Source organism: Accipiter gentilis, chromosome 13 (assembly GCF_929443795.1).
Source record: "Accipiter gentilis chromosome 13, bAccGen1.1, whole genome shotgun sequence".
NCBI classification, from domain to species: domain Eukaryota; kingdom Metazoa; phylum Chordata; class Aves; order Accipitriformes; family Accipitridae; genus Astur; species Astur gentilis.
In genome coordinates, this window is record NC_064892.1 from 22,018,611 (window position 1) to 22,035,331 (window position 16,721).

At 39.1% G+C, this 16,721-nt stretch overlaps 1 protein-coding gene across 1 annotated transcript in view; it reads left to right on the forward strand.

The window, feature by feature from the left end:
• Positions 1-16,721, forward strand: part of PCDH9 (protocadherin 9) — a 687,142-nt gene that overhangs the window by 1,195 nt on the left and 669,226 nt on the right. The window contains exon 2 of the mRNA XM_049815746.1: positions 406-3,575. Coding sequence (XP_049671703.1) covers positions 540-3,575 — 3,036 coding nt within the window. The 5' untranslated portion in view covers positions 406-539. The remainder of the gene's footprint in view (positions 1-405; positions 3,576-16,721) is intronic.

Below are 16,721 nucleotides of genomic sequence, written 5' to 3' on the forward strand. Positions count from 1 at the left end.
TACGTGTGGAAGCAAACAACAAATTGCATTTGGCAGCTGACATAGCACTTAGAATCCAGAAGTAGTGCGGGAAGGTTTTTGACTTGCACCAAATGACTGGGTGGAGGAGGGTAGCGGGGTAATGCACGTTACGGATTACACGGTGTACCACGAAATTCTTCAGAAAGTACGTGTTGAAAACGGTAGCTACCCTTAATCCCGCAAGTAGTTATTTCCATTCTCGCTCTGTGCAAATGCAGCCGACGGGATATTGGTGCATTTGTCCGGAGGGATTGCTTGTAAAAGGGAGCAGTGGGAAAACGTACTGCTGCAAGCGTGCATTGCAAAAACAGGTAGTAGTTGGCGATTGTGGATTTGTCATGCCTAAAAAGCCAATAATGCTGTTCTGTGTGGTTGTGTTGACAGTGCTGTCTCCAAATAAGAAATGAGATGTAATGCATCCTGCAGTCCATGCATGCCTCCTCTTGCAAATCGCGCATCATTCCTCTCTGGAAACCTTTAAGTCCTAAAATCCGGGAAAAGAGAATAAAAACATTATCATGGACCTGAGGGATTTTTACCTGTTGGCCGCTTTGATTGCCTGTTTAAGGCTGGATTCTGCTGTAGCTCAAGAACTTATTTACACTATTAGAGAGGAGCTGCCTGAAAACGTACCCATAGGGAACATACCAAAGGACCTGAACATTTCTCACATCAACGCTGCCACGGGGACCAGTGCCAGCCTTGTCTACAGACTGGTGTCTAAAGCAGGGGATGCCCCTCTGGTCAAAGTGTCCAGTAACACCGGGGAAATCTTTACGACATCTAACAGAATAGACAGAGAAAAACTCTGTGCTGGAGCTTCCTACGCAGAAGAAAACGAGTGTTTCTTTGAACTCGAAGTGGTGATTCTCCCCAATGACTTTTTTAGGCTGATCAAAATAAAAATCATTGTAAAGGATACTAATGACAATGCACCCATGTTTCCATCCCCTGTCATCAATATCTCCATCCCAGAAAACACTCTGATCAACAGTCGCTTTCCAATACCATCAGCAACAGATCCCGACACAGGTTTCAACGGTGTGCAGCACTACGAGTTGTTAAACGGGCAGAGTGTCTTTGGACTGGATATTGTAGAAACTCCCGAAGGAGAGAAATGGCCTCAGCTGATCGTGCAGCAGAACTTGGACAGAGAGCAAAAGGACACCTACGTGATGAAAATCAAGGTGGAGGATGGAGGTACCCCCCAGAAATCCAGCACAGCCATCCTGCAAGTCACAGTAAGTGATGTTAATGATAACAGGCCAGTGTTTAAAGAGAGTCAAGTAGAGGTTCATATACCAGAGAATGCCCCTGTAGGCACTTCTGTAATTCAGCTTCATGCTACAGATGCAGATATAGGAAGCAATGCAGAAATCAGATACATTTTTGGTGCCCAGGTCGCCCCTGCAACCAAAAGATTTTTTGCTTTAAACAACACCACAGGGCTGATTACAGTTCAGAGGTCCTTAGATCGAGAAGAGACTGCTATTCACAAAGTGACGGTGCTGGCTAGTGATGGTAGCTCTACACCGGCCCGGGCAACCGTTACCATCAATGTCACTGATGTAAACGATAACCCTCCTAACATAGACCTCAGGTACATTATAAGTCCCATCAATGGCACAGTGTACTTATCTGAGAAAGATCCCATCAATACAAAGATTGCGCTAATTACGGTTTCAGATAAGGACACTGATGTGAACGGCAAAGTGATCTGTTTCATTGAGAGAGAGGTCCCCTTCCACTTGAAGGCCGTTTACGACAACCAGTATTTGTTAGAGACGTCTTCCCTGTTGGACTATGAGGGCACCAAAGAATTCAGCTTTAAAATTGTTGCTTCTGATTCTGGCAAGCCCAGTTTGAACCAGACTGCCCTGGTAAGAGTTAAACTGGAGGATGAAAATGACAACCCTCCGATTTTCAGCCAGCCTGTAATTGAGCTGTCAGTTTCTGAAAACAACCGGCGTGGTCTATACTTAACAACTATTAGTGCCACAGATGAAGACAGTGGGAAAAATGCAGACATTGTTTATCAGCTCGGCCCTAATGCCTCCTTTTTCGATCTGGATCGAAAGACAGGAGTTTTGACAGCCTCCAGAGTTTTTGACAGAGAAGAGCAGGAGCGTTTCATTTTCACTGTTACAGCCCGAGACAATGGCACCCCTCCTTTGCAGAGTCAAGCAGCTGTAATTGTTACTGTGTTGGACGAAAATGACAACAGTCCCAAATTTACTCATAATCACTTCCAGTTTTTCGTATCGGAGAACTTACCAAAGTATAGCACGGTGGGGGTGATCACGGTGACCGATGCGGATGCCGGGGAAAATAAAGCAGTGACCCTTTCCATCCTGAATGACAATGAAAACTTTGTGCTGGATCCGTACTCTGGAGTTATAAAGTCCAATGTTTCTTTTGATCGAGAACAGCAGAGCTCCTACACCTTTGATGTTAAGGCAGTGGATGGAGGGCAACCTCCTCGCTCTTCTACAGCGAAAGTAACCATAAACGTCATGGATGTTAATGATAACAGCCCCGTTGTCATCTACCCACCTTCTAATACTTCTTTTAAGCTAGTGCCACTCTCAGCAATTCCAGGATCAGTGGTAGCCGAAGTCTTTGCTGTGGATATAGACACTGGCATGAATGCCGAGCTTAAGTACACAATTGTAAGCGGAAATAACAAGGGTTTGTTTCGGATTGATCCAGTGACAGGTAATATCACTCTGGAAGAAAAACCAACTCCTAATGATGTAGGGCTGCATCGCTTAGTTGTCAACATAAGTGATTTGGGTTATCCCAAATCCCTGCATACTCTCGTGCTTGTGTTTTTGTATGTAAATGATACTGCTGGAAATGCCTCTTATATTTATGACTTGATACGCAGGACTATGGAAACGCCTTTGGACCGGAACATAGGGGACAGTAGCCAGCCCTACCAAAACGAGGACTATCTCACGATCATGATCGCTATTGTGGCGGGTGCCATGGTTGTCATAGTGGTGATATTTGTCACGGTTCTCGTTCGCTGTCGACACGCATCCAGATTCAAAGCCGCCCAGAGGAGCAAGCAAGGTGCTGAGTGGATGTCTCCCAATCAGGAGAACAAGCAAAACAAGAAAAAGAAAAGGAAGAAAAGGAAATCTCCGAAGAGCTCTCTTTTGAACTTTGTGACCATTGAGGAGTCCAAACCTGATGATGCAGTTCATGAACCTATCAACGGGACAATAAGCCTTCCAGCAGAGCTGGAGGAGCAAAGTATAGGAAGATTTGATTGGGGCACAGCACCACCAACAACCTTTAAGCCTAACAGTCCTGACCTTGCCAAGCATTACAAATCTGCCTCTCCGCAGTCTGCTTTTCATCTCAAACCTGACACTCCAGTTTCAGTGAAAAAGCACCATGTGATTCAGGAACTCCCGTTGGACAACACCTTTGTTGGTGGTTGTGACACCCTTTCCAAACGCTCTTCCACTAGTTCAGATCACTTCAGTGCCTCAGAGTGCAGTTCCCAAGGAGGCTTCAAGACAAAGGGCCCCTTACACACCAGACAGGTAAACGAGCACTTTTACTGGTCTATAAGTACTGCATACAAGTGCCCGATCAACCAGTATTAAAAGTGCCACTATGTTGTGGGGTTTTTTTGTTTCAGTCTAATTTAATTTAGTTACATTACGGGGGGAACAAAAAAAAAAAAAAAAAAAAAAACAAAAACAAAAACAAAGCAAAAACAAACAAAACCCAAAACTTGACCCCTCTATCATTTACCTGGGGCTTAACCATGCATTTGTAAAATGCCTCTGATACTTTGGGCTTTGAAGAATAGTGATTGTTAAAGGACTATTATGCATCTGTGCATCTGCACATACATGTGCATAAACAAAACTGAAAAAAAACCACCAAAAGAGTTTTTTTTTTCTCCCCAGTATTTGAGTGTCCAAATGTAAAAGTTATTGAAGAAGAAAAACTGTTTCCTTATATGCTAAATTTCAGTCAGAAAACTTGACTGTTTCAAGATTGAAGGGATATGTACATTCAGTTTCAAATTGCGAAGTGAGTTGGCTTGAGTTTCTTTTACAGTTCAAGCTGATTTAGAACCTTGCTAAGTTAGAGTTCCTGAAGGGGTTAATTTTTTACCCTAAGAAAGACGGCCAAATTTCCAAGCTACTTCATCTGTGAAGCACGTGGTTTGTTGGTAGGATATAACTAAGCCATACGGAAGTCTTCCTCTGTTTTGCGTTCAAAACGATTTTGTTGTAATAGATGAAAGTTGGTATCGCAGAGACAGTTTGTTGCGTGTGTTAAAAAATGGCCAAAGCATACTTTTGAAAGGAATGCGTTCTCTGAATACATCTGAATTATGCAGGAAAAAGAAGTCAGCCCATTGTAAATATTTTCTCATCTTAGTAATGCATAAGTGATCTGTCATAACTCATTTTAAACTGCGAAATACGCCATATGAGGACGGATTAGGAGGCTGAGAAACTCATATTTCAACCAAATCCAGCATTAGTTTTTCTTAGGTCTAATAATTCCTTGCTAATAAAGATTTAAATGCGGCGCTGTCTTAATTTATTTTAGGGGGGCCTGCCTCTCGCCACGGGCGGAGCGGGGCGGGCCGGCCTGTAGATGGCACCAAGGTACCGCGTCGCTTACGCTGGCCCGGCGCCAGCCCTGCGGTAGCTGGGGAAGGGGGGGGGGGGGGGGGGGGGGGCAGGATCAAGCTGATATTACAGCCAAAGAACCTTCTTTTATTTAATGATAGTTGCACTGGAGTGGTCAGTAGTTAAGTTTCCGCGCGTTGCGAGGCAGCTTCCTTGGCGCTTCGCTTTCGCCGCACCGACGTCGTAGGCGTTAAGGGTCGCGTTCGCGTTCCTGCTGGCGCCGTGCTCTCCAAGTGATGGTGGTTTGTCTGAATTTATTAGGAATGTGAATCCTGGAGAATCAAGTGAGACACATTTAGGCTTGTCTTTGCAAAAAGATTTTGACAGTAGCCAAGTTTAGGATAAAGTCATCCTCTTACTGTTGCATTAGCCTTATCTGAGATGAATGTGACGTTCCCAGAACTGTGTCTTGACTTTGGGTGTCTGTAAGGTGTCACGCTAACAAGATGCCAAGAATAAAACAAGCACTTGTGAGGCAGTTCTGCTAAAGTAACTGCTCTAAAACAAGTCGTCCTTACAACGAGACACTGAAAAACATCGCAGAAGATTCTCACAAAACCTTAACCTTTCTAATGACTTTAAAGAAGGGTATGCTCCCAGAGCCGTCGTCAAGGCTGTTACACAACACTGTACGCATGCTGTCAGCATAAGTTAAAAAAAGAACCAATTTAAAAAAAAAACAACAACAAATTTATAGGAGAGCTCTGCGTAATCTGTGGTTACTCAGCTGAAGTTTTCTCCCCAGTTTTAGTTACCACATGTAACAGCCGCAACCCACACATCCCTTTTCTGTTCTGAGATGTTGTTAATTTAGCTTAAATTAGCTTTCCAAACTCTGATAGGAAACTCAGACTTAATCCCCCACAGCATCTAGAGCCAGTTGAGACCCAAAAAATGATTTACCTGACAGAATGTATAAGCTCTGCACAGTGAAATTGCATATGAGGGGAAAAAAAAACCAACAACCCCCCAAAAAAACTACTGGCAGTATTTTCAGTCACCTGTGTTCATTATATTAAATACACTGGTTTCAGTTTAATAATAATATCAGTCATTATACCTGTATATGGACCTGATTCAAATTCCACTGAAGTCTTATTGAATCCTTTCTGAAGTCAGCAGACACTCGTACCGTATGACTTGTATCGCTCCCTGCAAAGGCTGAAATATTGTATGTAACTGAAAATATAACTCTTTCTTAGGTAGACAGTTGTCTAAACTAAGCTTGTGTATTTTTTTTCTGTGGGGAAGGAGATAGCGTCTTCCCACCCCCCACCCCCACCCCCCACCCCCAATGAAGAGTGTTACAGGACGTAACCTTTTTATGCCCCCTTGTCACTTTTGGCTGGGGGAGTATAGCCAGCGATGGCAGTAATCGTTAGCAGCCTTCCGATTATTCTGTCTGTAAATCCTGAAATAAGGATGCATTTTAGCTAATATTCATTGGCACAGGAGTTAAATACAACTTTCATAGGTCTTTATTTAGATTTGTGATAGAGTATGGCTTTTAAGCAAAGTATTCAGACTTAAAAATCTTACTGAACAGTAGTGTATGCTAATGCCACAGTATCTGAAAAACATTTTTCATAATTCCTTTAGGAAGAGATACTTAGTTCTGTGCCACCGTACTGTTTTCTTGAGGTTTAACATAATTAATTTCTCTGTATCTAATGTTGGAAGTTGTATTAAGTTACCTATATATTCGGCAAGTTTTCTTTACGTGGTTTGCAAAGGGTGTGGGAATCGTGGAGGATGTTAAGATAGGGAAAGAAGAAATATAGGATTAATATATATCTAAGAAATACTAGCATCTTCCATTTTTACTTACAGTTTCTTTCAGTCCAAGATAAATACACATGCGATGTATCTTGCAGATACATTAATATTAATAGAGAGCTGAGACCTAAGTCCACACTTGGACTTCATTCAAGCAAAATCCCGTTAATGATAATGGGAGCTTGGCCCTAGAAATCTGTTAGAACTGGCTCCTAAGTCAGAAAGGTTTTAGAATTCAAAACTAGATTGTTAAATACAAATTTCTTAGTATTTTTTTGCTGGGTAATTTCTGTGCAATCGTCAATAAATTTAGTGGAAATTCTGTGGTTAAATCTTCATATGTCACTTTGAATTGCACAGGCTGATGTTTCAGAAATACCCAGTATAAAAACCAAAGCCTTCTTCAAGTGCCTATCTTGCAGTAAACCTGGTGGATGTTCTGAAAAGAGCATTTTTGAATACTTGAACTTGGGATTGTTCTAAATGCTAATTCACATAATTAGGAGTACGAGAAGGATGTTGCACACCACCAGCTTATATAGCTAAGCTTCCAAAATCAGTGTTATGACTCATAAAGAATACCGAAATCTATGCAGGCTTCTCAATCAGTGTTCTTTTCAGTATTTGATTGAACTTTAAAATGCACTTCAAATTAGTAAGTCACTACACCAAACAGCTACACAGAAATACAGTAGAAGACGACATGTTGTATTCTTCTGTGTGAAAGCCCTCTTAATAAAAAGCAAATAAACAGACAAAAACCTCCCACTCAGTGTCATTAGATTAACAATAGGTTAAATAGTAAAAGAAATTAGGGCCAATTTACTGTGGTTATCCCAGTTTTAAATTATAACAACTTCATTTAATCAGATTTGAAGTGCAGCAGTGACAAATAACACAGGTTTAAAAATATGTGTCAGTATGGGTTATGAGCAAAACCTTCAGTCTTCATTCCTAATCAAATAGCATTTAGGCATGTGCTTAACTTTCATTTAAAGTGGTGGGACTGAAGCAGATCCTTAAGGTCCAAATGACTTCAGATGTTGTCTTCAAGAAAGACAGCTGTAAGCACACTCTAAGCACTTTTCTGAATTAAGATGATAATTTATAAATTTTGGAAGTGTGCACAGTTCTAGTAGATTCAGGAAAGCTAAATACATGTTAACACTGTCCTTTTATTTCCGTGCTCTGATGGCAGAAATTAAGGATTTGGGGCTTGACTGACACATTAAATGCATTCCATACTAAGGTATGTTTTTAATCATAGAGTCAATAGCATCAGCTCTGTGGAGCTTGCTTTACTCCTTTTTCAGTCAATGGACTTCTTGCCCGATCAAGGAATGAGTAGCCAGGCTCCCGCTGATCAATGCACATCACTTAAGCTTTCTGTGGCAAATGTAATTGATGTTATCTTACTCTGGAGTGTTTAAATTTGTAACTTTAGGGTTTATGTAAGAGCAAAGAAAAGCTGAAAACATTAATGACTCTTAATTTGCTATGCTGAGAGTGGCAATTTCAAGGTGCGTAAGTTGATGGAAATCTGCATTGGAACAGCAGTGCAGAGTCTACGTCACCTGCAAATATTAAAATTCTGTAACCATAGCATTCCGTAATTCTGTGCACGGTATTATTTTTAGTGGCCTTGTTTTACTGCTTAGTATAAAAAAAATACAATTCCATTGTTTCTTTTTTATGCTTAATTTCTTTTATGTGTTAGCATGGATATTAGTCTTGGGTGAGGACAAGTCACCTGGAAAAACGTCTGCATGTAAAATTCAATTGTTTTCTAGTTCTGTATATTTATATATCTGTATCTATACTAAATATTAGAAATGGTGAAAATGTACAGTGTATTTTTTCTATCCTTGTATAACTGAAAAATAGGTTAACAGATTTTGCTCAACTGTCTAAAGAAATTCATCTTTCAGCTGAGACCAAGCATGGAAAATTTCAGCTGAAAAGAAGAATTTTTCAGAAAGTTAAGAGCATGTGAAAACTGGGGGTTATAATGGAAATCTGAACATAACCCTAAGCTATAATACCATTTTCAATAGTGACAGTAGAAATGCTAAACTAGAGTAGGGAACATTTTGTGTATACAGATACAGACAGTAAAAGCTTAGCAAGCTTCATTTCTCTTTAAACGTTTCCCATGCAAAAGATTTTTATCAGAATCACTGGGGTCTCATCTGTCCTGAATGTGCAAAGCCAAAGTTTCACAAATGCTAATAAATTTGTGCCACGCACAGGAGTGAGAACCGGATCTTGAGAGTTTAATACTATTGGAATTTTGTGATAATGTTCTTTTGTATATAGGAACAAGGGAGGATCTTTTTGGTTTCCATTTCAGATTTTGACTTCCAAAGAATCTATTCTTCTAGCACAGCAAAACCATATCAGCCACACTTTATTGACAGCAATTTTATTGTAGCTAGAGGCTTACAGTAAGCTGTTTATTGCTGTTCCCTAACTCGGTTGACAGCAATTGGGGAATTAATTTTCTTGCCCCTGATGTGCTTTCTTGGGTATAAACAACAGATGTTAAAGATATGAAAACTGTGACCCATTTACATTCAGCAACTCTTTACGGGCACAGTCTACCTGTCTGAAGTGCAGGTTTCAAGTCCTAAGTAAGATTGCTTCATCAGTTGTAGGATTCTTATTTTTGCAATAGAACTGCTCATCTATACGTAATCTGTATCGGGCAGATACATAATACTTAATGGACCAATCCTCATCTAGGCAAATTCAGTTCAAGAATAGCCGAGTTCAAGTTTCATTTATTTCAGGAGATGCTGTGCCTTTTTACTGTAGCATTTAATTGCACCGAACATGCAGAATATAACTGACAAAATGGACATACCATGTTCTGAAGGATCTAACAGGAATTGCAGGTGAGACCTGAATTTTTGGTATCACTTCTCCCACAAAATACCATGGTGGTCTGTAAAATCTGTACTCAGAAGTTTCCTCAGCTGCTACTCAAGTACAGCCATCTCACACACATTCTGTAATGTCCGTGTCTCCACTGAAGGAAAAACAAACATACACAAAATCATCTATTACTTTCCTCTTCTTTTATTACTGCTTTGACTTTCCACCCTGTGGTGGAACGTATGTAAAATGATTTATCCCAATAGGCTGATGTGGGCATTAAGCAGTTCATTTCTGGTTTACATGAGGTAACATTCCATTGACTGGAAATAGATTTCCCAGGCTGTAGATAAGAAATGAATGGATGCTATCATATTTTACTGAAGTATGGGGGGAAGGTGGAATCTTTTGTTTGATTCCATTGGTATCTTTTTAGCAAGACATTTGCAACATAAGGGGCTTTAGCATCTTACCTAGCTGAGAATTTAAGTGCTTGTCTAGATGCAAAATGCGTATCATCTTGACTGTTCCTTTATAATTAAAATATCATACAAAAAAGTTCCTTCTAGTATAGTTGCAATAATTTTGTTGTAACGGATTGTGTTCTAGTGAGCTCTGTGGAAACAGAAATAGCCGTTACTGACAGAAGACACCTTAAATTGGTCTTACTGCACTATGGCATTGGTCATGCGATTATGAAGACTTCAAATAAATAAATAAATGAAATTGTTTTGTATAGCAACATTGTTGTAGCCATACAAAGCCAGTGTAGATTACTCCTAGGACCTAAGGGTTCAAGGAAGCATTGGAGCCACCATAATTTCAATACTAAATTCATATTGGTCTTACTAAAAATATCTGGACTTTCAAATCTTGGAAAGATTTGGCCTGCATTTTCAATTCAGTTTTCAGTTTTTGTGAGTACCATGAATTATGTGTGATAATACAGAGAAAGGTGGTTAAAAATGTGGTTTGTAGTCATTCTGAGGTGTCTAAATTGTACCAATCTCAAAAGTTACCCATTCTTTGTTTCTTGTTGTTGTTTCTTTTCCAGCTAGTGAGTTGTGGGGGAAACTTGTTTTAAAGTCTTGTCATGGGTTGTCCTGCATCTTCTGTTGCACAGAGGGAAAATTGAGTAATTCGGCGTTTGTCAGGATTCATTGGTGTGTAGTGTCTGTAGTTTCCTGCGAGCTGATGTTGTAGTTTTGCCATTTCTTTTGTGAAATGCCACACTGAGTTTTTAGTGCACAAATATTATTACTTGTTGTTCTGGAATATGCACACTTCTTGCTACAAGAGGAATATAAGGAGCCCTTTCTTAGAGTAACAGTTTAACATTTGAAGCTAAATCCAAACTGGGATAAAACTGATGATTTACACCATCAGCAGCTCTTCCTGATGTTAACTTCTTTACATAAGCAATAGGATGATGTTGAGATAATATTTCCAAAATCTAAAAAATATGTAAAATTAATTGGAAGTCAAGTGAATTAAAAATAATTTTATTTTGAGCTGAATTTGATAAAATGTGGAGGATCAACTGTCAGATTTTTCTTCCTTCCTTTGTTTCCTCCCCCAGGTTTGCAGAAATAAGACCTAGGTAGCATTTTAAAATAGCAACCTCTCCTCACTCCAAAAAATTAAATTGGGTATTCTCACTGGCTTATAGCTGAAAGAGGATAGCTATTGATATTGATTTGTAAAACCCTTAGTAGCCTCAAACTGATATTTGTCCATTCTTCCTCATTCCTTCCAGCCAAATCAAGTGTTAGATACAACAACTTTTATTTGTAATTTTGCAGGATATTCATAATACCTCCTAGGCTTTCATGTGTTATTAGTAAGAAAATTCTGTGATTGGTTTTCTTAGTTGTTAAAAATTGTTAAATATCTGCTTGTACAATATTTTCAATCAAATGAGCTACTTTAGCCTATGCCTTATATGGTCATATAGCCTTTAAAACACCAAAAAAAGTAAGAGGAAGACCATTTCAGCTGTGAATGGTACTTGCCATTCTGATAGCCTCTTGTTGATTGGTAGCTAGCAGTAATATCTCTTAAATGGCTAAACCTGATAGGTGCAAATTTCTGTCTCATTATCTATGGTCCTTCAAAACACATAAGGTTTTAGAGGCAATTGTGGTTTTGATGTAAAAATGTCTGTAGGGTATATATGTTTCTATATATGATCTATATATCAGGTTATTATAGGAAGTGTTCACTCATATTCCTTAAGGATTTGCTACTGAACTTCATGGTGGAATACTTTCACCACTGAGGTTTATGTGAGTCTCTATCTTCTCCTACCAGTATTTTTTGGAAGAAAGTTTTAACAAAAGCTTGGTTTTACAGGAAGGGGTCCAGGAGCTCCAGAACACGGTGCAGACTCGTGAATTTTTATTTAAGGGAACACCTCCTTCCTGTGTAGAATAAGCCTGAAGGGGAGTGGTATTTAACCCCTTTTTAGTAGCTGTCCATTCAGTGGGGCTGGTTTTGGTAATACTGTTGTTATGCCAGCCCCTCTCCTTGCAGTGTGTAATGAATATATCTGAACATTATGGTTACTTCAAGCGGCCAACTTTTGACTGTAGAGCTAGCCTAATTTCTGTCAATGATGTTCACAAAAAGTATAATTTGTATCATCTTCAACAGTATACTTAGCTGGCAGCGCCTGTGCACACAGTACCTGATTTTTCTTCTGTGGACATTATGTTGGGATTCATCTTGTCTAACTTCTAATTGTACATCAAATCTAGTGTGCTTCACTGGGTTCATGATTTACTCCACCCTAAAGAAAATATTCTGGTTTAAACTGGTTGCCAAACCTGATGGATATAGTTGGGTGAGATGCCTCCCACACCAGTGAAGAGTCTGATCCAGTGAAGAGTATGAACCAGTGTCATCCATACTCTTCCCTTTACCAGTTTTCTCACTGAAGTCAAGAGAAAGGTTTTAAGGGTGTTTATTTCTTTAAGCAAAGGTATTATTTGAATAGTGTATATGTGCACAAAAATGTATAATGTGCACAGCTGCCTTTGGGAAAGTCTTCTTTAGATTATGGCTCAAATTCAAAGGCTCCCAAATCAACAGAAAGACTCTTACTGATTTTTTATTAAATTGTTATCTGGCCAGTCGTACAGCTGTCTATTTTAGGAAGATGGTGCAGTGAAACACCGGCTATTTTGTTTTGGTGCTGTTCTGCATATTTTTGTTTTCCCTCAGCATTGCATGTTCCTTGATACCTCATTCTGTGAATGTGAGTAGAGAAAAAGGGAAGTTGTAAACATTTGATCTCTACCCTTGGTCATATCTGGCCATTCGCATTATAGTGTAAAAATGCTTCTTTTGCCTCTCTGGTTTAGCTATGTGTCTATAGCACTAGATTTTCAGTCACTTGTCAGATTGTTTCACTTTCGCCATTTCAAAAATGCACGTCAAAATATCAGTGAAGTGTTAGTGTTACCAGTAAGAGAATTTGAAATTGCCTTCAGTTTGTGACAACAGTACCCTGAAACATGTATTGCACTGAAGTCGGTGGCATCCAGAGCAGCAGGAGGTAGACTATGCACCATTAGCAAAGCCCTAGTCATCTCCCATATTTTTAACAAATACCAGATAAATAAAAAAATAAATGAAATCTGCATCTGCCTAAGGACAGTAAACCTTGCCTGTTGAAATTTAATCTCTCCCCTGTACAGGAGATGGACTTTCCTATTTGAGATTTCATCAGTTTCATTTCAGAAAGCTGTTACATCTGTCAAACATCTCAGTTTGAAATGAACGCCTGATTTTTTTTGCCTTTGTATGCTACAAGAGCACCAGGTTGTCAATCAGCAGAAATACAAAATGAGACAAGATAGATGATCCGCTACTATGATTGGCATTTTATTTTTATTTTACAACCCCTTTTTTCTTCCTCGAACTGCAATGACTTAAAAATGGCAATGCTTGTCTATACTGTGGAAACAGATGAGAAACATGGATAGAGCGAAGGGAAGCCACCCTTGGTTTGCCCTGATCCTGTTTGTCTTGACTTCTGATGGCCGTCCTTTTGAGAGTACTGATACAGTCCAGGTGGGCAATGAAGCTGTAGCTGACTATCGCTATGATTTGTGTGAGTGTCAATCTCATGTGAATAAGTTGAAAATATATTGTATGAATGAGTTTTAAATACATTTACTTTTGCTTTTCTTCATTTTTGCTATAGAATTAATACATTGCGACACACCTCATGCAGCCCATAATATTTAACCAGTAGAGCAGGACCACTTCTGGGTGGGCTGTGGAGGCTTTCAAAGTTCATCCAGGCAAAGGGGTGGCCTAGAACCTTCAGCAAGTAATTTGAATCTCATAACATTTTGGGGTTTTTTAATCTGCTTCCCTGCTTACAAATCAGAACTTTTGTTTCTTAATGTGATTTTTCAAATTCTGGACTAAGAAATTGTCAAAATGCTAGGTGCTTTTTGAGAGTTTTAAGAAACTGATGCACTTCTCTGTGATGTGTCTATTGATAGCATCCCTGCTGAACATCCCTGGATTTCGGTATTACTCAGCTTTGCTCAAATCTAGGCTTTGGCCTTCTTCTGTGCTTTAGCAGTTGATTAAGAAATACTCTAATCTGTCACAGAGTACCAAGAAACTAATGGCTTGTGGAATATTTTAGTCTTCAAGCTTCCACTATAAATGATCTGAAAAATAGTGTCATTTGGCTGATGCTTAAATACATCTCTTTCTTTTTTGAGAAATTGTTGCTGTCCTTTCTTGTTTCTCTTTTTAATCTCCTCTTTCATTCTCTGAGCACACTTATTTTCATAAAACATATGTATGCACATATTAGAAATCTGAGATTTCCCCTCAAATGAATACTATGACAGTAGAGAAGTGGCACATCTTGTGTGCGATCTGTTGTAGTACACCTGACTCGTAACCACACGTTGCTGTAGGTAAGGACTTTTAAAGAACCAACTGGTTTCATTAAGATTTGAAGCATCTGGAAGCCTATCTGGATAGAAGTGGAATATGGGAAGTAAAACACTTTCTAAACTAGATAGATACTTGCTTCGACACGTTCCAGTAGATTTAAAGGAATCAAATTAGAATGAATTATAGTTATTAATACAAATCTGAGAAGAAAATCCATTCCTGGAATATGTAACACACATTTTCCCTCTGTAGCTCAGTAGCATACTACATTTGGACTGCAAAACTGAGCTGAAGGTTTGGGCAGACGAGAAACTAGGGCCTAACTTCCTAACTGTGGATTTGCAGAGTTGTTGGCTGGCACAGCTCCTTCTGGTGATAAGGGGAACTGAGGGAGTATATCTATCTGGCCCTAAGTTGCATGTCAAAATCTGAAGTATGTTTAATTTAGTGGACTTGTAAGTACTAAAAGCAGTTATAGGATGAACAGAGATGGCTGGTTTTGTACTGTTACGCACCTGCATTTTAATACTGACCAAATCTGATTTGCTTGTAATTGATTTTATATAGGCATCCTAGATGTGCATTATGGAGGAGTGAAACTAGTGCTGTATGGTATAATGGCTTGTATGAATCATTTGCCCTCAGAGCAGTTAACATCTGTATTATAGACACACACAACCAAAATCCTCTGTATCTATCTTCACCTACAGCTGCTGGAGTACTGTGCAATACCATAGTACCAGCTAGCCTGCTGGATTTCACCAGCTATTTTTGTAGCATCCTGTATCTGTCATAGTTAAAACAAGTAGACAAAATATTTCCTTAATATATGTTTTGCTTGCTTGCTTTTTTTTTTTTTTTATAAGATTGTTCATACTTTTCTCACAGATGGCATAATGCATTCACAATTTGTAATAGGTGTGGTATCTCACTGAGACTTATGATAGAAAATTGATTCTGAAAACAACAGTAAAAAATGTAAATCACAAAGCAGAACAGTGGAGATTGCAACTCAGTAACTGGATAGTGCTTCTTGAATTCAGCAATTTGAAAGGGAGACTGGGATGAGAGATGAAAACATTCATGTATCTTTACATTTCAAAATGGTTAAAAGCTCAGTGTGGATGTCTGGATTTGTAGGAAAACTTACTCTTTTAATAAGAAAGCTGGCAGTGCTGCTGTGATATACAGAATGTCAGTGATCCTTGCGTCTGCTTGTTTAAAGCAGCATGCTGAGCACTTTTCAGCAGAGTGGTTTCATGCAATGCCTACTAAGATGCTTTATAGGTGGTGCAGATCAGCTCCAGACAAAGTACTTTTTGTTGCCATTTATGATTTTTATCTGTCATAAATATGTCACAGAAGTAATTCCCAATTTCAGAACTTTCTTTCTTTGGATCAGTGGTGACCACATTAAAAAACATTCTGCATTCACTATCTTGCACTTGGTGGTTTTTAACATTTTCATGTCCTAGTGCTCAATACAAGCCTAGCTTGTATTCAGTATTGTTGAAGTTCATTTTGGGAAGCCTCTAGCTACTGAAGAGTGTTATATCTTACTTCCTGCTGTCCTCAGTAAAGATAGTTGAGGGTCGGGAGAGCCCTCTGCACGGTGTGCTGCTGCTTGCTACTTCTCATGGCATTTGGAGTCTGATAGGAATGCTGTGATAGCACCTTCAATTAAAAGCCACAGGCAACGAGCGTAACAAAGAGAATCCTTAAGACTACTTAACATTATGCCATTGCCTCGACTAGAATAAAACCAGCATGAGAATAAATTGGCTATGTTAGCTTAATTGTGATCTTCACCTAAGTGCTGCCCATGAGACCTTAGACCTAGCAGACAACCCTAGCTGAAATATTGAGGGGCTTTTTTTGAGATTGCTTGAATTTATCATATTTCCATTAGAAAACACTAACACAATTCTATTCCAGTTTTAAACCCTTAAGCTTTTGCTGCCTGTTTTGGGTTTTCATTACTTTTACATGTACACAGTTACACAGATAATGAGAAACCTGCAAAACCTGCATATCACTGCATGTAACATCGTTCTGCAACTATTTACCACCTCATTAGTTTTTTCAATAGCAAAGATAAGTTAGCATTCTGTCATGAAATTTGAACTGCCACCACATCCAGCTGAAGCTTATAAGCCACGGCATAATAACTTTCACAAAGTGCATTAAGTCTTGCACCAGAAGATGCAATCTTGTACACACAAAAAATTCATACCACTTTTTATATCCGTGAAGCCAATTTGTTTGACATTTTCTCCTGTAAATTTTGCTGCTCTTAGAAATCTTTCAAAATACAAAGGGAGAAATCTAGTTTTTGTGTTATTCTGCACAACTCAATTGAGTGAGATAGGCTTGATCTCATTTACATTTGGACTGTGCTGTACACTCATTACTCTTTAAACATGATGTACCTTTTTTCTCATTTTTGTTAAGGCGCTATCTTCA